The sequence below is a fragment of the Myotis davidii genome, unplaced genomic scaffold (assembly GCF_000327345.1).
Source record: "Myotis davidii unplaced genomic scaffold, ASM32734v1 scaffold1497, whole genome shotgun sequence".
NCBI classification, from domain to species: domain Eukaryota; kingdom Metazoa; phylum Chordata; class Mammalia; order Chiroptera; family Vespertilionidae; genus Myotis; species Myotis davidii.
In genome coordinates, this window is record NW_006290147.1 from 385,403 (window position 1) to 406,725 (window position 21,323).

The 21,323-nt window shown below is 43.5% G+C and overlaps 2 protein-coding genes across 3 annotated transcripts in view; both read right to left on the reverse strand.

The window, feature by feature from the left end:
* Positions 1-4,239, reverse strand: part of LOC102761111 (glutathione S-transferase A4) — an 18,413-nt gene extending 14,174 nt beyond the window's left edge. Inside the window, exons 1-2 of one of the 2 annotated variants that reach the window (XM_006763189.2) lie at positions 4,153-4,239; positions 3,125-3,232 (exon numbers count right to left, since the gene is read on the reverse strand). In XM_006763189.2, the coding sequence (XP_006763252.1) occupies positions 3,125-3,214 (90 nt within the window). In that variant the 5' untranslated portion in view covers positions 3,215-3,232; positions 4,153-4,239. Of the gene's footprint in view, positions 1-3,124; positions 3,233-3,400; positions 3,607-4,152 lie in introns of those variants that run through there. The other variant, XM_015563562.1, reaches the window with a different exon arrangement.
* A 4,850-nt stretch (positions 4,240-9,089) lies between these two features.
* The window catches only part of ICK (intestinal cell (MAK-like) kinase), a 30,776-nt gene continuing 18,542 nt past the window's right edge, over positions 9,090-21,323 (reverse strand). The window contains exons 7-13 of the mRNA XM_006763191.1: positions 19,374-19,541; positions 17,936-18,256; positions 16,022-16,212; positions 15,760-15,908; positions 14,765-14,893; positions 12,046-12,168; positions 9,090-10,816 (exon numbers count right to left, since the gene is read on the reverse strand). Of these exons, the coding sequence (XP_006763254.1) occupies positions 10,662-10,816; positions 12,046-12,168; positions 14,765-14,893; positions 15,760-15,908; positions 16,022-16,212; positions 17,936-18,256; positions 19,374-19,541 (1,236 nt within the window). The 3' untranslated portion in view covers positions 9,090-10,661. The remainder of the gene's footprint in view (positions 10,817-12,045; positions 12,169-14,764; positions 14,894-15,759; positions 15,909-16,021; positions 16,213-17,935; positions 18,257-19,373; positions 19,542-21,323) is intronic.

A 21,323-nucleotide genomic window follows, 5' to 3' on the forward strand; every position in this document is an offset into this window, starting at 1 on the left:
TTACAGAGAGGAAGGGAGAGGGATAGTTAGAAACATCGATGAGAGAGAAACATTGATCAGCTGCCTCCTGCACACTCCCCACTGGGGATGTGTCTGCAACTGAGGTACATGCCCTTGACCAGAATCAAACCTGGGACCCTTGAGTCTGCAGGCCGATGCTCTATCCACTGAGCCAAACCGGTTAGGGCAATTAATTTCCTTTTAATGTGTAAGAATTTCGTGCACCTGGCTACTAGTTGTATATAAAACTGATATCAACTAATTTAGAAAACTGTAAGACACAGTGTGAGAGTTATAATGGTGTACAAAGAAGCCAAAACCCCAAACTCAAGGACCTTTATTTGTCATCTTTGGAGGTTGCCAGGGTAACAGTTCATTATTCTGAAAATTGATGGAGACCGAATCAAGCATTTATCTTGCCTTTCCTATATGAGCTGCACTTGGAAGTAACTAAATCATTAACGAGTGAGAAAATTCTCTTTATAAGACAACCATGTTAATAAATTCAGGTGAAATGAAATAGAAAAATCGTCATTTTGTAATCCCCAGCAATGGTGAAGATCAACAGCTGCTAAAACCACTATCTGAATGGGTAAGGGGGGAACTTCATAATGTGTGGATCAGGCTGACGCCACTGGAACACACTGATCAAGCTCTGCATGGTTGAAAGGAGACAGTCAGACATCATGCTCCCTGATGGCGTACAACAGAAATATGTCCACAGTGTCCTTCTGTTGGAGTCTGGCAGGGGGAAAAAACACACACATAAATATGGAAAGAAAAAAAAGAGCCTGGATTTGATCACAGCTCTGGATCCAACTAGCCATTTGCAGGAAATACAAAAAATAAGAGGAACATGGTAAAATGAGGGTAAGTCCGCTAAATACAGAATGGGGGTGATTTTACAGGGCAGTTCTTCCACAAATAAATGGCATGAAACAAATGAAGATACTTAACAACCAGATCTTGGCTGTTAATACCATCCTATATAATAAAAGCCTAATATGCAAAGTGTCCCCTTGACCGGGAGTTCAACCAGGAGGTCGACCAGGGGATGGGGCCGGCTGGCCAACTGCCCTCGGCCCCTCCCCCTGGCCGGCCCCACCCTAGCCAGCAGTGGCAGGCAGCAGTGGGGGTTAGGGGGAAGGGAGGGAGGGAGACTCTGGCCAGCAGCCGCTAGGGACCCTACCGGTGCATGAATTTCATGCACTGGGCCTCTAGTTTTCAAATAAAAGGGACCAGAGCTCCTTGGAGAAAAACCTGGTTCTAGGGCCAGGGCTAGGAAAATATAAGAGCCTGGAGCATCCTGTTGTCAGAAAGTAAGAAACTGATGAAGGGGGAGGAAAAAAGAAAAGGGAGTGGGGCTAAGTCCCAATGGCCAAAGCTGGGACAATTTGTGCAACAATGTAAAATATTACTGGATGATAACCCAAAGTGAAAAAATAAATATTCTTAAGTTCATGCTGATATTAATAAATGACTGAATAAATAATTAAGTGGAGGGAAAAGACAAACTCCCTTACATAAGAATTCTAAATGTAGATACTCCCAGGAAGAGGAGCTTAATTCCCACCCTTTGAGTGTGGGCTAAAAATGACGCACTTCTCAAGAAAAGAGGGGGAACGACCACTTTACAAGGGAGCTGGCAGAACCTCCTTCAGCAAGTGGCCAAGGCTACCAGCACCAGTGAGAAATCATGTTAATACTGTGTAACCCCTAACGTGATGCAATGGAAAGGGCACTTCGTCTCTGGGCTGTTCTTCCCCTGAACCCCAGTCTAATCATGAGAAAAATATCAGACATCCAGTTTGGGTATCAAACTGGAGGGTTCTCCAAAAAACCTGACCAATTCTTTTCAAAACTGTCAAGGTCATAAAATAAAGGAAAGATGGAGAAACTGTCACAGGTGGAAGGAGACTAAGAAAACATATGACTCAATACAATGCTGGATCCTGGAACAGTAAAAAGGACATTAGTGGAAACACTAACTAAATTCGAGTAGTCTGTAGTTTAGTCATGCATCAGTGCTGGTTCCTTAGTCGTGTCGTGGTTATGTAAGATGTTATCAGTAAGGGAACCTGAGTGATGGTTATAGGGGAAAGCTCAGCACTGTCTTTATACCTGCTATAAATCTAAAATTTCTCCCAAATAGTTCATTTTTTTAAATGCAGAGGAAACTGCTAAAGATTTTTAAAATACCGAAGGAAATAGAACCAAATGCAATGTGTGGGCCTGATTAAGATCCAGACTGGAATAAACTAACTATAAAAAAAAGACCAGTTTGAGACAATGAGGCTTGGTACTAGATAATAATAAAGAATTGTTAGTTTTGTAAGGTGTGATAATGGTATTGTGGTCATGTTTTAAAATCCTCCTCTTTTAGAGGTAAAAACTGATGATGTGACACGATGCTTAGATTTTACTTTAAAATACTCCCGAAAAACAAGGGAGGAGAAGAGGTAGATAAAACAAGTTAGCATAAAGTTGATGATTTTTAAAAAAATTTTTATTGGATTTATTGGGGTGACATTGGTTGATAAAATTATATAGGTTTCAGGTGTACAACTGTATAATACATCATCTGTATATTATATTGTGTGTTCACCACTTGAAGTCAAGTCTCCATCCGTCACCATTTATTTCCCCCTTTATTTTATTGTACCACTCCTAACCCCCTTATCCCTTTGGTAATCACCAAATAAAGTTAACCAATTCTTGAGGCTGGGTGAATGGTACATAGAATTCATGGCAATGTCCTCTCTGCCTTTGTTCCTACCTGAAAATTCCTGTAAGAAGCTAAAAGAACAGAACAAAAACACTGTGCAGACAAGAAATTTCCCGGGACCTCATATAATTAACAAAAATCTGGGAGTCGTTGGCAAATGTCAGGTTCATTCCTTTTCTCCTTACTAATAAATATTTATTGGCGGTAGATCAGAAGCCAATGATTAAGTAAAAGCAAAATAGAAACCCATCCACTACCTACCATTTATACAGGGGGAAAAAGATGGAAAGGAAGGAATCCTCTGAGGGAGAGAACTACCTCAGGCCTCCCCCGTGTATGTCCTGCTCTAAAGTCTCAAAGGTGTAAGACAAATCTGTGAAGAAACAGCATGGAAGGTACCTCGACTCCAGCGGCAGCCAAAACCCATCGCACGGTTTCCATCCGGCCTCTCCCGTTGGGGTAGTGGAGCTTGGGCTTCTTCTCGGCCATGGCAGTCTTTCAGGCTTTCTGAAAAACACACGCAGCATCTCATTCGTGTCCTCAACCCGGTGCTGGGGGCTCAATGGGTATTCACAACCGGGGCACAGGAAACTGGCTTATTTTTACTGCGTTTCCCTTTCCCCTCACTCATTAAAACCTTCCACCATTTTAAAACCTTAAAACAAAACAAAATACCTCGGCTCTCATATTGTTTCTAGGATGTCTTGTTTGAATCTTGGGAAGCTGGGGCCATTGGTGGCCAAGACATCTGTGCTAACACCGTATTTCACAGATTCAAATCATCTTATACTTTGAGCTTGAAAATCTTAAGATTTTCCCTAATTCGGCCCGCAGAGGCCAGACGCGGAGGGTCGCCGAGAATTCTACACCCACTGGCACGTCTGCAAAGAAGTCGTACTTTCACACGCAACATCATATTTGATTATCACAGAAACTGGAAGGTGGACAGGCCGAGCATTGCAACATGTGCGTCCATCGTCACGCCTGCGGTAGCTGCCCCGGGTCCAGCACCTCCCCCGCCCCCGCTGGGAGGGGAGCCCTGGCCCCATCGAGTGCGCCCAGGCCACCCAGGCTGGACTCGGGTATCCCGCGTGCCCGCTCGGCCCAGACTGGGCCACGGCGGCCACCCCGCCCCGCCCGGGGAGGATCCGAGCCCAGTTTCTTTCGTCAATGGATTCAGACCCCCCAGAGCTAGTTAATAAAAATACGCACACTGAGCCAAGGGTGACCCCAACTGCAGTCAGGGGCCCACGTCTACCAAGACGAAGGCGGGGCGGGAAGGACAAGAGGGGGGAGGGAGACAAGAGAAGGGCTGGGGGATTGAGGGATGGATGGTGGAATAATCGAGTTCGGAGCCGAGAGAATAGAGAGAAGGATAAACAAAAAGAAGGGAAAAGACGGGTGGGGGCGACAGGAGGGACACAGACCTGGAGCCCGCTACCAGCACCCGGAGTAGCACAAAGCGCACTGCGCGCAGCCAGCAGCGGGGCGGGACCAGCTGGCTGGGAGGAGGCGCTACCGGTGGGCGAGGCTCCGGGAAGATTTCACCAATCGAAAAGGCAATGTTTAGCATGCTCCCACCCATCTGCAAGGCATTCTGGATAATACAAAACAGCTCAAGTTCAAGCCAGTTTTAACATTAATTTTAGCATTTTGAGAGATTAACTGTGCTTTACAGTGTTATTTAGATTTGAACTTTAATGAATAATTCTTACTACAGCTTTGGTAGGGCAAAAATCTCGTCCTATGTGTAAAGCCAAAACTCTCGCCAGGTTTATATAGCCCGTGCGCAGCCACTACTTTCGGATGTGAGGGCGATCTGGCTGCGACATCTGTCACCCCATTGATCGCCAGGGTTGATTCGGCTGATCTGGCTGGCTAGGCGGGTGTCCCCCTCCTCCCTCACCGATCCATGTGCGTCCCTCCCGAAGCTGCGCGCTCGGTCGAAGAGGACGACCTTCCCCCCCGAGGAGAGGACCGGTCTTCGGTCAAGGGTATACGAGTAGCTGCGCTCCCCTGCTAGAACCTCCAAACAAGCTCTCAAGGTCCATTTGTAGGAGAACGTAGGGTAGTCAAGCTTCCAAGACTCCAGACACATCCAAATGAGGCGCTGCACGTGGCAGTCTGCCTTCCTTTTCTAATTTCAGCAAAAGTTAATTTTTAATTTTCGTTCCATTACAGAATATGTGCGAAATTTAAAGTTATGTGCGAAATTTAAAGTTACCTATCCTTTTTGTTTTTGTGTTGACTAGATGTTTTTGATTATTATTTTCACCCAGAAATGTGTGAATTTAAGTAGAATTCGAGTTTTGAAGAAAAGGTGAGATATTAAGGAGGTGTAAAATATGATGGATGAGTTGGGGAAGGGAGAAAGAAAAAAATTTAAAATGACACCCCCAACATACAAAAACACATTTCCTTTTCCACTTCCTTTGCCTATTTTTCATCACATTTATTGTCATCTGATATATATTTTTATTTTGTTGCCTCTAGATTTGATACTAGTATATCTTGCTCCTAGAATAATGCTGAACACAGAGTAGGAATATTTACTGAATGAAGGATGCCTTGGCTCCTAGCTCCATAAGCCTGGTGAGGGAAACAATGAGCATATTTGACTTTCATTCCTATGAGCCATCCAATTGGTAATGTCCACTAGACAATTGTATAGGCCAGTGGTGACTGAGAAGGAAGGACTGGCATGGATCAAAACTGGCAGCAAAAGGGTGAGCTTATCTAGAGAAAGCACGCTAAACAAGAAATAAAGCAAATCAAGAATAGCTGGCAGCCTAAGAGTCAGAAAAGTCACTTTCAGATATAAGTATGTTCAATTTCATCTTCCTAATTCCGACCTAACACAGATTACTCACTCAAACATAGGTAGGAAGCCCCATTTTCCAGCCCTGCTGAAAGTGACCATTCACTTTTTTAAAAAAATATACATTTTTATTGTTGATAATATTACAGATATCTTCCATCCCCCACCTTTACCCTCTCCAAGTGATCATTCTTGACTCATTTTTTTCTAACCCACCTTTCTACACGGATTCACTTTAATTGAACTAGATAGCACAAGCATTATTTTAACTTTTTAAAATCTCATTTATCTTCATTCCCTTATATCTAATTGGTTGAACCACATCATATTGCTGATACTTTACTATTTTTTTTCTAACCTACAAAAATGACAAGTTCATATTCCAACCTAATAACATAGGGCTCACATCATATTAGCAATCTTGTTTACCTGAAAGAGAAACTAAGGCAGTATCATTGGACTCTATTAATTGCACAGCCTTGTGGAGAAATAAAAAGTCCTGTTGGGGCGGCAGGGGGCGGGAGGGCAGGGGAAAAACAAGTCCTATTAAAGTAATTCCGCCATTCTACAATAGGTACCCTTAGGGCATTTTCTTCTTTGGAAGCTCCTGAAAACATTTTCTTCTCGGAGACTCTTTGAGTCACCCTGTCTTATTCTTGGTGTCCACCTACCAACCAGATACATTTTCAGAGGCTCTGGGAAATCGTCTTTAAACCTTCAACTACCTACTCAGTAGCATGTAAAATTGCCTTAATAAAAATCAGGAGCTTTAAATTATAGTTTAGGAGAAGCTTGATATGTCAACTCTCCATGAAAAGGGAAACAATTGGCTTAAATTCAGCCATGTTTATAGATGGCTAGAGTCAGACCGAATCCTACAGCAGGTTTTTGCAGAGGAAGCATGGCTGAGAGCTAGAGTCTGCAGGGCTTCTGAAGGGGCACCCTTGCCAAGAGGTCAGACAAATGCTGACGATTACACAGTCAGTCAGTGGTGTTCTGATCATGAGGGGGCATGTTTAGGGATTCACCAATACAAGTCTGATTGGTAAATCACATTCCTACAAAATTCCGTTGCGGATTCGAAGAATGTTTGGGAAATGAATTTCCTGTGGATTTTCTTTTGAAGGTTTATATTGTACACACGAGTGCACTGTGAAAGCTAAAAACATACAAGGTAGGTATTAACCACGATGAAATCAGAAACAGGAAGTTTTGGCCTGTGCTTGTTTTTAATATCTCTAGTCATCTAGCTTACTAAAAGCTAAATTAAAAACAAACATAAAACCTTCCACATTGCAGGATAACTCTTCATACTGCTGCTCTAAGTATATACTCCCAATGTACAAGTATTAAGAAAAAGTTATAAAATATACTAATGTTATCTGTTGATGAAAGAACATGAAAGCAAAAACAGAACACTCAAATCAATTTTTCTTAAACCATAACTTTATTTGGAGCAGAATTTTATAAATGTAAAATTAACATTTTAAAACACCTTAGGATGAACTATTCAAAAAGCAACATTTTTATTTCAGAGGGGCTTTCATAAGTGGTTTTCTTCTTCTCATCATTATGAATATTCGCTTTATAAATAAATATATTCTTAGTTACTCCCTTGTAATCAAATCAGGTGATTAAAATTTCTACCACTGCCCAGATATTTGAGATCAGAAGACTATTTACTTATTCAGGTCATTTTAAATTCACATTAGCACAGTGTCTATAAGAAACCAATAATACAGATGAATGTGGTATTTGCTTCCAGTCTGTCTTCTTAATGGTTTCTGTGAGAAGGTCCTCACAATAAATTATACAAAATACAGTACTTTGGTTGAAAAGTGTGAAAATAATTCTAAAAAATAACCACATATATTAAACAAACAAGTTGCTACAGTATGCTTTAAATGATATATAATTAGTATGTCACATATATTGCTTTTGGTCATACACTGAGCTGAAACATACAGCCTACTTTCTTTTTCTCTCCTAAATGGCACAAACCAATGGCTTGATGGAAGGGAAATGCTACTTCATGAGGAAATACGGTGCCCATGAACTCCAGCAGTACTGGGATCTGTACTGGAAAACAAAAGTTCTTGACAAAATCTTGTCAATTCTTGACAAACAGGAATTGTTGGTTTTTACATGTGTTGGCTTGATTGTACTCAGTCCTTGAGAATCCCAGATGATATAGATGTTAGTTAGTCCTTTGGGTGAAATGTGTCTTAAAACTTGTTTGAAAATCTATTTTCTTCCTATTTAAACCCTATCATACATGAGCTGGGTGAGGGCTTCGCAATGAATGAGATCTTATTGTGAAATGAACAATCCCACCAGATAACTTTTGTGCCTGTGCAGTTCACATGTAGACCCTGGGCACACCTGTCACTGAACCTTTGGGCCCAAAAGAACAGCCGTCCCTGTACCGCTGCCCGACGTCCTGGGAAGCTTTCTGACTGGAAACGAGGTATAGTAATGGAGGGTAGTTACACTTGTCATTCCTCTGGGTGTCTTGCAGTACGCTTTATAATTCAACAGTAAGTGAAAAATACATGCACAGGTAGCATATTTTTTTTCACTAAAAAAAAAAAAAGGTCACTATTTCCTTCTATAGTAAACAGCTTGTATACACAATTTGTCCTTTACCCATTTCAGGGCAAGGGGGAGTACTTTATAGGATTTTGCTAGTTCTTTAGACTTTACAGTTTTTTCCAGTTTTCTAGTTTTCTCAACTGAAAATCTGTTTCTTGACTTTCATATGATTAAACGTGTTTAGCTTCCCAAAGGAAGTTGTTTTCAGATAAATAAAGGAAAGGGGAAGAGGAAGAAAAGTGAAATATTTTTCTGAATTTGGACCCTACAAAAATATTATTTTTTAAAATTTTTGTTCATCCTCACCTGAGGATATTTTTCTATTGATTTTTTGAGAGAGTGGAAGGGGAGAGACAGAGAGAGAGACACACAACGATTGGTTGCCTCCCACATGGGGAATTGAGCCTGTAACTGAGGTGCATGCCCTTGATAGAAATTGAACCCAGGACCCTTCACTCCAAGGCTCTATCCACTGAGCCAAACCAGCTAGGGCCCTAAAAATTATTAGAAAAAACACTTTATAATGTGTATTAACCAGGTAACTAGTTTTTCAATTTAAAAAAAATGTAATGACCTTAGCATAAGCTAGAGTTTCAAGAATATGGTATTCACAATCCATTTGCTTTCTACAGGGTATTTACAATTTAAACCCAGCTTTCCAGCAAGCTGAGGAAGGTTACAGATTAACTTACTCTGTATACATAATACAGAAAGGGAAATAAATATTAACCTCAGTAAAGGACTTGTCTCTGAAAACACATTTTCTGTTGCTTTCGAGAATGAGTTGAGAATATAATACAGAAATGAATTCAGGTTCAAGTTGTGCTTACACATACATATTTATTTTCTGAAGCTCTGCCGCCAGTTTGTTAACAGGAAAATATTACCTATTAAGTCCACATCCATTATGTGCTTTTCTCCCGGCCCTAGGATCCTAGCGCTTGGTCAAGTATGTTTTTGAGCCAGATTCTCCAAAGCAGAAATGACTCCCGACTTTAGGTTAGCGCTTTTTGGGAGCCACGGTGTAATTGGTTCAGGTCAGGCTGCAACGTATTATTAACACACTGAAGTGGTAATTCCCCAACTTATTAGGCTGAACCATATCGAAGTGCCAATATTCATTTTAACCTACAAAAATGACACTTTCCTATGGTTCAGCTTGCTATATCCTGGAACCTGGAACCACATGAGAGCACTTGAGCCCTGGGAGAATGAGTCTATACACTATTGAGATTATAATACATTCTCTGGAGGTGCCCTTCCCTCTTGCCTGTCAGGCAACCATGAGTGGAAGCAAATGTGTCCTACAGAGATGGATGAGAGTGGACCTCTTGTCTTTTTCTGTCTCCAAACTAGCTTTGTCATTTTCAAAATTGCTGTAAACATTCCTCTCAGTGGAACAGCCACTGCCAACCAATAGAGTTCTCACTGTTGGAAGAAACTACACAAGGGTTAAGAGGTCAAAGTTCAAATGTGGCACACTCTGACACTAGTGTCATGGTAACTGTGGCTTCCTCTGCCACCAATCTTTTCTGCTTCCCAAGGTGCCCTGAGATTTCGGCTAGGAGAGGAGATTATTTGTAGTGTGTTCCCAGCCAGGCCTGGAGAACTGAGCTGAATGCAAAATCCTATCAGTTATTATCATAAAAAATCTGCTGTGTCAAAACTTAGCTTTTTGGTCGTGCATCTTGGTAGGGATATCAATTTAATTGACTGTATTCACCTTTATGTTGAGAATCTTGTGGCTAAGAAAAGCTTCCCTTTTGTGGTACTGATACAATTTGATTTTTAAAATGGAAGAAATAGAATGGAATGGCATAGCATGATAATGCCTGGGTTCATTTGGCTATCTCCAACCACAATAAAGGGTGTTACAAAAATTTCAAAAAATATTTACTTAGAGTTCTTTCAGCTGGGGAACAAACACCAAACCAAATGAGTTAATTACATAACAGTACTTTCAGAACAGCACAGCGATCTCAAAAGATCAAACCAATAACGTGACATTGAAAAGACCATTTTCTAGTGCTGAAGTCAGTCCAAGGAAGCCTGAGGTACCCCATGTGCCACATTTAAAATTTAACCACTTCACAAATATCTGCACGCGTTGAGTAAATAACCCTCTGTCATGTAGCTTTAAATTGCACCCCTGTTGCAATACTGCATCAATATTATTACATTTTTAAAAATCTGTATAAAATATTATCTGGAACCCCAAAAGAAAATCAATTAATCTTTAAAAAGTTTGTTACAAAGTTGACTGTATAAAACACTAAAACATAATCCATATGTACAAAATGCTGCTGTTTAAGAAAATAATGGGACCCAGTATTAGAATAAAATAATTTTGTACAAATCAATATTTAAGAAAAGAACTTTAAAAAAGAATATTGAAATGTCTTAGTTCAGAAGAACAACTATAAAGCGTGTGTTTGCTTTTATACCATCTGAAAGTTTCTTGCAGGGAGAACGCCAGTTGGCAGAGGGACAGGGTCCTGCTTTCCCCCACGGAAGGGATCCCGACTGTCATCGCCGAGGGGCGTACTTGGAAGCCCAGTCGGTCCGGCCGTGCACTGGCTGGGCAGCCGGAGGCCGTGGGATCAGCCCAGGAGTGCTCCTAGGCTGGGTGTGGAAGAAAGGCCGTCCAGGATGAGGTCTCACAGCCTTCAAGGAAGAATAACCTGCAGTGAAAGAGACAGGTGAGCCTGATTGGTAGGGGACCCATGCAAACAGGTGCAGGTAAATGCATCTCAGTAACAAAAAATATGAGAAAAGGAGAATTCAAGAGGAGCACTTTGCCTCCTGCTCAGAGTCTTCCCTCTCTCCGTTAAAGACCACCTAATTCTATAGTGTCAGGCCAAAAATACAAATGTCAATCCTGACTCCTCTCTTGTTCTCAAATTCCACTTGTAATTTGTCAGCAAATCTTACTGGCTCTACCTTCCAAATATACCCAGAATCTGGCCCAACCCAACCACTAGCACCCCCGCTCAGGCCAGCACCATCCCCTGCCTGGATAATTAGCCTGTCAATCAGTGTTGCTGCCTCCAATCTTGCTCTATCCTTTCAGTCTAGTGACAGCCAGCTCTTGAGTGAGCATGGAAGATGCATATCAAATCACCTCACTCCCCTGCTCAGAACCTTCCAGCGGCTCCCATGTCGCTCAGAGTCAATGGCAAAGTGCACATGGTAGCTGCAGGGCCTCATAGCATGCGGTGTCTTCTCATCTCTCTGTCCCCCTCTCTTCCTACTCCCCTCCTCTCACTCATGCCACCCCTGTACTGTCTCCTTGCTATTCGCTGAATATGCCAGGCCTGTCCCACACACCTGTGCCAAACCAGCGTGGCTCAGTGTTTGAGCATCAACTTATGAACAAGAAGGTCACAGTTCGATTCCCAGTCAGGGCACATGCCCAGGTTGCAGGCTAGATCTTCAGTGTGGGACTTGCAGGAGGCAGCCAATCAGTGACTCTCTCATCACTGATGTTTCTCTCTCCCTCTCCTTTCCTCTCTGAAATCAATAAAAACATATATATTTTTTTAAAGCGCACACACCTCAGAATCCCATGTCTGGAACAGTCTCAACTATATTGCCCAGTTGCTCACTCACCTTCTTCGCAATGAGGTCTTCTTTGGTTATCCTATCTAAAATTGCAATCTGCACCCCACCCTCGAACTCCCTTAATCTCTACTTCCTGCCCGCTCTATTTTCCCCTCAACACTTATAAGCATCTTATCTGGTCCTCTTATTGTCTATAGAGTATAAGTCCACAAGGACAGGGAGTTCTGTCTGTCCCCTTCGCTTGGGGATCCTAGACCTACAACATGCCTATCCATGCCTGCAACGACAAAGCCGTTGTTCAATAACTATTTGTTGAATCAATTCATGAATAATCCACAATGGAACTTACCAGGGGAAGGGTCTGGAATAGGTGCCAAGTGTACCCTCTGCACAGCAGAACCAACTTCTTTTTTCAGAAAGGAAGGGATATAGTTTCCAGTCAGTCCACTAGAACTTGTAGAGCCGGAACCAACTGATTTGCAAAAACAAAAGTTCATTACTACAAAGTCATGGGCACATGACAGGGTTAAAGGACAGTAGTACAGAACAATAAAGAATTAGGTTTTTATTTTTGGAGGGGGAAGAATTATAATAAAAACATATTCTGATCAAAGCATTCCAGCACACCGCACTGTCAGAAAGATGGGGGTTGTGGGGTGGGGGTGGGGGGCACGCTGCTCCTATAGCCTACACCCAAATGGAGGGTGGGTGGTTTGTATGAGAAAAGGGAAATTTGGAATTTTCTTTCTTTTGGTATAATCAGTTTAGCCTGTTCTGAAACATGCTTTTTCCACTTCATAATAATATAACACAATGATCATTGCATGTCAGTATATGCAAATTCTAGAATATGGCTAAACCATAATACATTTAACCACTTTCTTATTCATCAACACAAGGGTTATGTTAATTATTTAGCTATTATAAGTAATTCTATACTAAGTATTCTTGTCTGTAATCAGAACAATTAACCATTATTAAAATACTAGAGGCTTGTTGCACGAAAAGATTCATGCAATACACCTTCCCTCCCCCTGGCTGCCGGCACCGGTTTTCCTCCGGCACCCGGGACCCAGGCTTTCGCTCTGGCCGGAGCCGCCTTCCAGCCCGTGCTGCTCCAGCCAGAGCCGCCTTCAGTCTTCACTCCTCCACTTCTCGCCTATGTATGCAAATTAACTGCCTACTTTGTTGGTGGTTAATTTGCATATCTTGCTGATTAGCCCATGGGAAGCATAGCGAAGGTATGGTCAATTACCCTGTTTGTCTATTATTAGATAGATATTAAATACATTCATTTATAATGCCATTTCCATCTTGAGAGTACTTTAAGGGCCAGAACTATAGCTACTCATCTTAGTATTCTAGGATATTAGTGGAATGAATGCCTTACATATAGCAAGGCATTCCACTTGCCTTGAATGGGGGAATGAATATCTATAAGCCTTATTATGAAGGTGTAAAGCTACACATGGAATGATGAAGAATGTTATTATGGCCATTATACAATGGAAGTTCTAGCCATTAAGAAAAGAATTACTGAGTAGTAGAACTGCTCTATGTCTCCCCAACACAGAGCATCCTTGGCCATGGAGCAACACAGAGCATCCTTGGCCATCGCTCAGAGCAGAGCAGGAAGCATGGTTGGAATGCCTGTCTGAGGAGCTGTGGTGGTCAGCTGGAGCAGATTTTGCATTTTTTGGTGAATAGACCGATATGAAGAAAAAGGAGAGGAGAACTTGAACAGATAAAGTCACAAAAGGGAAAAAATGTAGTCAATAAACACAAGATGCTCAACCTCATTAGTGAACAGGACATGCAAGTTTAAGCCACAAAAAATGCTATTTCACACCCATCACATTAGCTCAAATTTTAGTCTCGACAGTACCACGAGGCATCAAGGATGCGGCACAACTCCCACACCCTGCCGGAGAGCCATCTGGCAATATCTGCAAAGTCGAAGATGAGCACACCCTTCAACCTAGCATGTTTATATCACATCCAGAGAAACCCCACACAGGTGCACAGCAAGGCCCATTTCAGCACGCTTTCTAATAGCAAAAACCATCAACAACTTACATGTTCATCAAGAAGAGAAGGGCTAAGTAAATATGGTCTAGTAATAAATGATGGTATCGTATGGTTATATATATTGTATATGTAATATGATATATGATATGACATACATTCTATATATGTGTAATTGCTACATACATAATATAATTATTAAAATGAGTGAAGTGGAGATCCAGGATTATAGGCATATACATTTTAAAACATGCAAAACCATACTATGTGCTTCATGTATTTATATTTTAAAAAGCATAGAAAAAATACCTGAATCAGGGGGGAGTTGGGTGAGGGAGAGACAGAGAGAGAGGGAGGGAAGGCCTAGACATGGCCTTGAGGTCTATTGGCCATGTTTGACTTGGTAAGCTCACAGCGGGAATGGGACATTGCTATATTATTTTCTTCTTCTTTTTTGTATTCCTTGAAATACATGCACATGGAATGAATGAAGGCAGGAGAAGTGCAGCCCAAACGTTTACTTGGAATGAGGAGGGGGAGCAGCACAGAGCAGGGCTGCCGTGTGAGGGACGGGCATGTGGGAAACTGGCCGGCTGGGAACAGGGTTAGTCAGCCTGCACAGCTCAGGAAACGTCTTTTACTTATTTACAAAGAATGGGAGGGCCACCCAAACTATCTTCAACCGGAAGTCTTGTTGGCCTGGCAGGGGCTGGGTAATCAAGCAGAGGGGACAAGCTGGAGCTGACTTTCGAGGTCGTGCCCCATAGAGGGTCAGACTCTGTCAAGTTTTGTTTTGTTTTTTCCAGGAGCCAAGAACGACTATGCTTTTCTCACCAGATACTCCTGGAGGTAGACCCGTGAGTGGGCTGGGTCCCCAGGTCCTGCTGCTGAGAGACAGGAGCACCGGCCAGGAAGAGAGGCCCGGGGTTTGCGTAGCAAAGGCCCCCGTTGTCCCACAATTGGTACCCTTGTCTCCGTTCCCACTCTGCCACATCCAGAGAAATTTGCTTCTTGCCATTTGGGAGTTAATAATTATTACTCACCTGAATTTATCTTGCTGATGACTGACACCGTCCCTGAAGACTTTCCTGACAAACCAGAACTGGACCACGGGTTAGATGGAATAAAGTCCTTGCCCGGAGTCGGGAGGATGCCATTCCTTATGTTTATTCCTAACAGGGAAGAAATGTTTTCAAAATATGCACCAGACTTCAGAGATAAAATTAATGCAGAACCCAGTTTGCCTAAAAGTTTCTATGGCTCAAGAATCTCAGCAAAAATGGACTGTGAAAAGGAAAGATGCTGTCTTTGGGTTTAGTATGTTGCCTCTCTGGTATGTGGCCTGGCAGGGGTGTCTGAAACCTCTGTTACCAACAGCTCTGTCCCATGGCCTATGTTTGACGCCCTCTGGTGCTGTCCTGGGCTTCAGTGCTCCTGGACATTCCTATGTGTCCCCTTCGCAGGCCACCGCCTATCAGTCATCTAAGTTCCTCTCCACCCCCGCTCCAAAGTCCCAACCTCTGCATCCCTTCCCTCCTCTTTCTGCCTCTGTCCCCCAAGATCCCACCGTCTCACCTGACCTACACCACTTCGTCATCCCACGCTGATGGCTCCAGTCTGTACCAACAACCCTCACCGACTCCCTAATGCCCAAGGCTGCCGTGACCTTAACCTCAAGCCAAACCACTTTCCCTCTAGATGCCTGCATCCCCACTTGTGTCAGGCACTGCGGAGGGGGTTGCGGGGGGTGGGAGGATGAGGGGTGGAGAGGGGAGAGACCTCAGGCATGCTGCCTGGCTCTTACCAGTTCTTCCCTCCCTGGGGGCTGGACCCAGTATCCGCTACCAAATTTCTTATCTTAGGCAACTATAAAAACTATAAATATGAGGCCTGGGCTCCAGCAACTATTTTTATGATGTTCCCACCAGTTCTGAAGAGAAGCCCCAAGTGCCTTCCAAAACAGAACCTCTGTGAACATGGGATTCCAGGGAAATGGTTTCTTTTCAACGGTCAGAGAAAAGGGAGCTGTTTCTATTACCCGGCAAGTATCGGGAGTGCTTCAAGTAGTGCTGCTTGGCCGAGGATCTCAGGGTCGGCGTGTCTCGCCTCTGATACGAAGTCTGGGTCGGGGCGCTGTTTCCTGTCCCCATGGGCTCAGAGGGCTTCAGGTCCAAAACACTCTCAAATCTGAATCGAGAGAACATGGCTCAGGTCACGCTCGAGAGAAAGCATTGCCAGATGGGTAAGGGTCCCTCGCAAACCCCAGATCCAGTCCTTTACAGACAGAAGCGCACACTTGCCTGCAGAGAGTCTCGTCGCTCTGTCTCTTCTTGTTTTTCAGGTCAATCCTGGTGAGGGAGGGACTGAAATCCAAGTCATCCAAGTCAGCCCAGTCATCGGAGTCCTTTGTCGACCTGGAAACAAGACCCCACCTTCTCCTACTCTTTGGCTTGATCTCACCGTTTTTGTGCTCCAGCCCAGCGAGGATTTTCTGTGTTCACAAGGAGAGGGGGAAAAAGCAATACTTGGCATTAATGGAGCTCACCCACAGGTATTCCCCATTCCGAACTTTCTTGGTCATAAAAAGGAGGATCCTGGGGCATAGCATCTATAATAATAAAAGCATAGTATGCTAATTAGACCGGACATTGTTCTGGACGTCCTTCCGGATGACCTTCTGGGAAACCTGGGTCCCAGGTGCCAGAGGGAGGCCAGTGCCGACAACTGGGGGAAGGAAGGCCTACTCTTGCACGAATTTCATGCATTGGCCTCTAGTTCCCTAATATGCACTGCTCATCTGAAAGGGCAACAGGGGCAGCGCATATCCAGACCCTTGTCTCTCGCCTACCCTGCACAGAGTACATCAATGTTCATCCTATGGAGACACTCGTCGTATATGAAAAGGATTTAAAAAAAAAAAATTTAAGGGACTTCTCCCATACTAGGAAGATGGTTGGTTCTCATTCAGGCCTCATCTCAAACAGTTAACATGATTTATAGTGTTATAAATAACGATATAAAGAATATAGTGTCAGTCATCCCACCCTCTTACAGAAAACAATACAAATAATGCCTTCTTTGCCTTCTTGATAGACTTGGACATAATTTAACTACTGAATTAGTTATAACAGGAAATTTCCAACTACCGCTGCCTTCAAGTCCTGGACTGGTAAAACAAACTGTCTAGAGACGCCACCCTGTAACCTCACGCAGTATCGTACATGGTGCTGCCTGGGAGCCAGTGCTAGTGAAGGAATACTAGTTGACAGAAAGTGTTACTTTTGCATAAAGATGATAGGAAATCAGACTCTCAGACAGCATTAAAAAGCTACTGGCAACTAGACTCCCTTGGCCAGGTTATCATTTGATTAAATCTAACACCCGTTGATTCCTTTTGAACCCCAGCCCAAGAGGAGAAGAAAGATCTGGGCTCAATTAACAGCCCAGCATATGAGCCCATCAATGGAATAACAACCTACAAATATTCGTACGGCACTTGGTGACTTTCAAAACATCTGCACTGCCCAGCCAGTGTGGCTCAGTGGCTTAGTGTTGACTTATAAACCAGGAGGTCATGGTTCAATTCCCGATCAGGGCACATCCCCGTGTTTTGGGCTCAGTCCCCAGTGTGGGGCATGTAGGAGGCAGCTGATCAATGGTTCTCTCTCATCATTGATGTTTTTATCTCTCTCTCCTTCTCCCTTCCACTCTGAAATTAATAAAAATATATTAAAAAAAAAACAAAAACATCTGCACAAGCATCAGGAACTTTGATCCTCATGAACAGCCCTGTCTGGTGGGCAAGACAGATGTAATGATTTTCTGTTACAGATGAGGAAACTGAGTCCACAGGGATTAGCATCAATAACTAATATTTATTAAGCTCCTCTCAGGTGTCAGGTATTCATTTAAACTCTTTCAAGTATTAACTCATTTAGTGCTCAAAAGAACTCTTTCAGGCAGATGTTACTATCTCTATTTTACACAGAGGAAATGAGGAGCAGAGAGGCGGGGTCATGTACACAGAGCCATTCAACTTAGCCCTTTAACGCCAAGGCCAAAGCTGTTTTCACAAGTCCACGATATTACAAAGGTACGTTTATCACAGTTACACTCTACATGCTGAAAAGGAAAACAGGTCACACAGTAAGTGAGGTACTAGTAGAAGAGGAACAGGCCAGACAGGAGGCGCACTAGTGAATTTCACAGCTTACCGCTGGAGGATTCTTGGCGTGGAGGGACGGGAAGAGTAAGGGGCTTGGCTTGTCCTCCGGCAGATGGCTCGGGTGATCTGTCCTGGACGCCTCTGCTTTGTAGGGGTACATGAGATGCTGAGGGGGCTGGCTGGCTTGATGCTGTCTCGAAGAAATCCGCGTGTGTGGCTTGGTCGGGGGCTGGGCAGGAGGGACTGGCTTAATATGAGGCGGCAGGCCTGCCTTTTCCAGGATGTCCTTCTGTGGTTTTCCGGAGTCCTGAAGGCTCTGTGTGGTGCTGCCCAGGGGATGCCCAATCTGGAAGTAAGGATATCGGAGCGCCTGGAACGACACATATGGCTGCTTCAGGAGAAAAGTCTAGTGAGCAGGTTAGCATCATCAACTCACAGGGCTACATTCCATTGACCAGTTTACTGCAATTTCTTAGCCCAAACCAACTATAGGGTGGGGCAAAAGTAGGTTTATAGTTGTTTGCATGGAAAATAATACAATAATTAATAAATAATGTAAAAGAATAAACTCTATTTCTCATACTCACAAACCTATGTTTGCCAGCACCTTGAATCTGTAACACCCCTTGTGACTTTTCTTATCTAAAGTATTATTGTGAATGTATGAGCTTAAAATTATCTCACTAAAGCAGCCAGTTACACTGCTATTACCCTTGCTACTTCTGAAAAGTATTCTGGCTCAATAGAGCTCCTAGCTTTGTAACTTATTATTTCCTATATGTCTTAAATAGAATACTTCACTTTTCTGGGCCCATTTCCTCATTCCAAAGCAACTATGTTGTTTAAACCTTGACTACTTTAACTTTACAAGTTTCAAACTATTTTAAGTTCTTATATATAACTAGAGGCCCGGTGCATGAAATTTGTGCATGGGAGGGGGGTGTCCCTCAGACCAGCCTGCACCCTCTCCAATCTGGGACTTCTCAAGGGATGTCCGACTGCTGGTTTAGGCCCGATTTCACAGGGACAGCTGGCTCCTAACCGCTCACCTGCCTGCCGGCCTGATGCACCTAACTGCCTTCCCCTGCCAGCCTGATCGCCCCTAACTGCCCTCCCCTGCAGGCCTGATGCTCCTAACTGCTCTACTGCTTGCCTGATCACCCCTAACCGCCTCTGTCTTGGCCTCTGCCACCATGGCTTTCTTCGGGAGGACGTCCAGAAGGTCGTTTGGTCTAATTAGCATATTACACTCCGCCTCTGTTGGCCTCTGCCACCATGGCTTTCTTCGGGAGGACGTCCAGAAGGTCGTTTGGTCTAATTAGCATATTACACTTTTATTAATATAGCTACACCAATAGTGGTATTCTATACTATTTTTTTTACCCATAATACCAAATAAAGTACTTCCTATGAGATTACAGAACTCTTTCAGAGTTAGATATGAACTTCATAAGAAATGCATCCCACAGAAGAAGATGGAAGAAAACCTGACTAGCTGTTGGCCGTTTCTTGGGATCCCACTGAAGCAGGTCTCTCAGGAGCTGAATTGCTTCGCTGCTAGCATTAGGAATCAGGGTCTTTAAGTTATTGGGTACACACTGGGGCCAGCGGAAGTTCATAGCACTTGAAAGTTGGTAGCCTTCTGGCCAGTCGGTCTGAAAGAAAGATAAAAAATCTTGCTCAGCCACTCTCTGTGATAGGAGTGCATATCCTGGCATGTGTGCCTACAGCGGAAAGGCAATCATGTCATGACTATATCCATATCCATTCTGGTGGCACCATGATGACTGACAGAGGATGCTAATGGGGAGAATAGAAAGTACATGAAGTCTGAGAAAGCATAGAAAAAGACACTGGATTTGCCACCAATCTGTTGTATAACCTTAACACAAAATAGTGCCTCTCGCCCTGACTGGTTTGACTCAGTGGATGGAGCGTCAGCCTGCGGACTGAAGGGTCCCAGGTTCGATTCCAGTTAGGGGCATGTGCCTTGGTTGCAGGCGCATCCCCAGTGGGGGGTGTGCAGGAGGCAGCTGGTCAATGTTTCTCTCTCATCGATGTTTCTGACTCTCTATCCCTCTCCCTCTCTGTGAGAGATCAATGGAATATATTTAAAAAAAAAAAAAAAAGATAGCGCCTCTCTTGAGATTTGGGGGTTGAACCAAATTAGTATTTTCCCAACTGTGTTCCATGAGACAGAGGTTTTAGAAACTGCTACTGAGATTTTTTTTTTTTTGGGGGGGGGGAGGGAAGATAAAACAAAACACCTGTCCCCAGTTAAAAAAATTTGTCAAAACCTACATATCCCCATCTTGATGAAGTCCAGCGGTAAAGAAAGCAGGCCCATGCAATCTCAAGTTCCCCACTTTTTCACCCATCATACCCATGACTAAATGCTGAAGTGCATGAGGGGAAAGGATGAACAAATAATCTTCGGGTCCCTTCTAACTCCAACACTCCACTATTTTACAGGACACACTCTGGTGTAATTGCTGTTTGTTTTTTGTTTTTTTTAAAGCAAAGTGGCATTATGTATTGCTCATATCATTCATTCACTTAGATAGTTACTGAGGGCCTGCTATAGGCGTAGCATTGGGTATCCAAAAATAATCTGATATAAATGCTGCCCTTACAGAAATTATTGTCCAAAGGAGAAAATAAGATATTTATTTAAAAGCAGTAATTCAGAATAAAAAGTAACTAGGGCCACGAGAGGTAGATACAGTTATCCCAAGGAGGGGAGACTCTGGCAGGAGACTGGAAATCTTGAAGTGGTGCCATCAGTAATTTATTCAAATGATTTAGTAATTTCTTTTGAGGGAGTGATTTGTACCAGCAATGATGCTAGCTAGGACCCAGAAAAAGAAACACAATTAAACACAAGATAAATCCTTGCCCTGAATGAGCGTAACATCCAGGTAACAGATATGGACACAGATGATTATATTAGTAACACAGATTACAGTGGAAGGCGGAGAGGAGAGGAGAAACAGTGAGGAGAAAGATTGTGGGGCCTTGGAAAAACAGCGGATGGGGTCATGGGAGAGACCCCAGTCAGGCAGACCTCATATGCAGAGCACTATAGTGCAGAGATCCCAGGGTGCATGGTGGGGGTGGGTGGGTACAGGTATGAAGTGGGGGACAGAGAATGACAGTTAAGGTGGCTGGTGATAGGAGCCAGAAAATATTTTTAGGAGGGGACGCCAGTACCAGAGCTGTTTTTAAGGAAGTGAACTGGCTGCAGACGGAAAGATTAGCTGGAGGGAAAAAGACTTGAAGGCAGAAAGATTGATACCCCCATTCAGGGAGGGCGAGCACGGCCCAGTCTGTGATGGGGCCAGTGGACTCCAAGGATGAGGGCCATATGAGAGACTGTGCAGCGACGGTCAACAGGACGTAAGGACCCACTACTTAGGTGAGGGGAAGGGAGCAAGGGA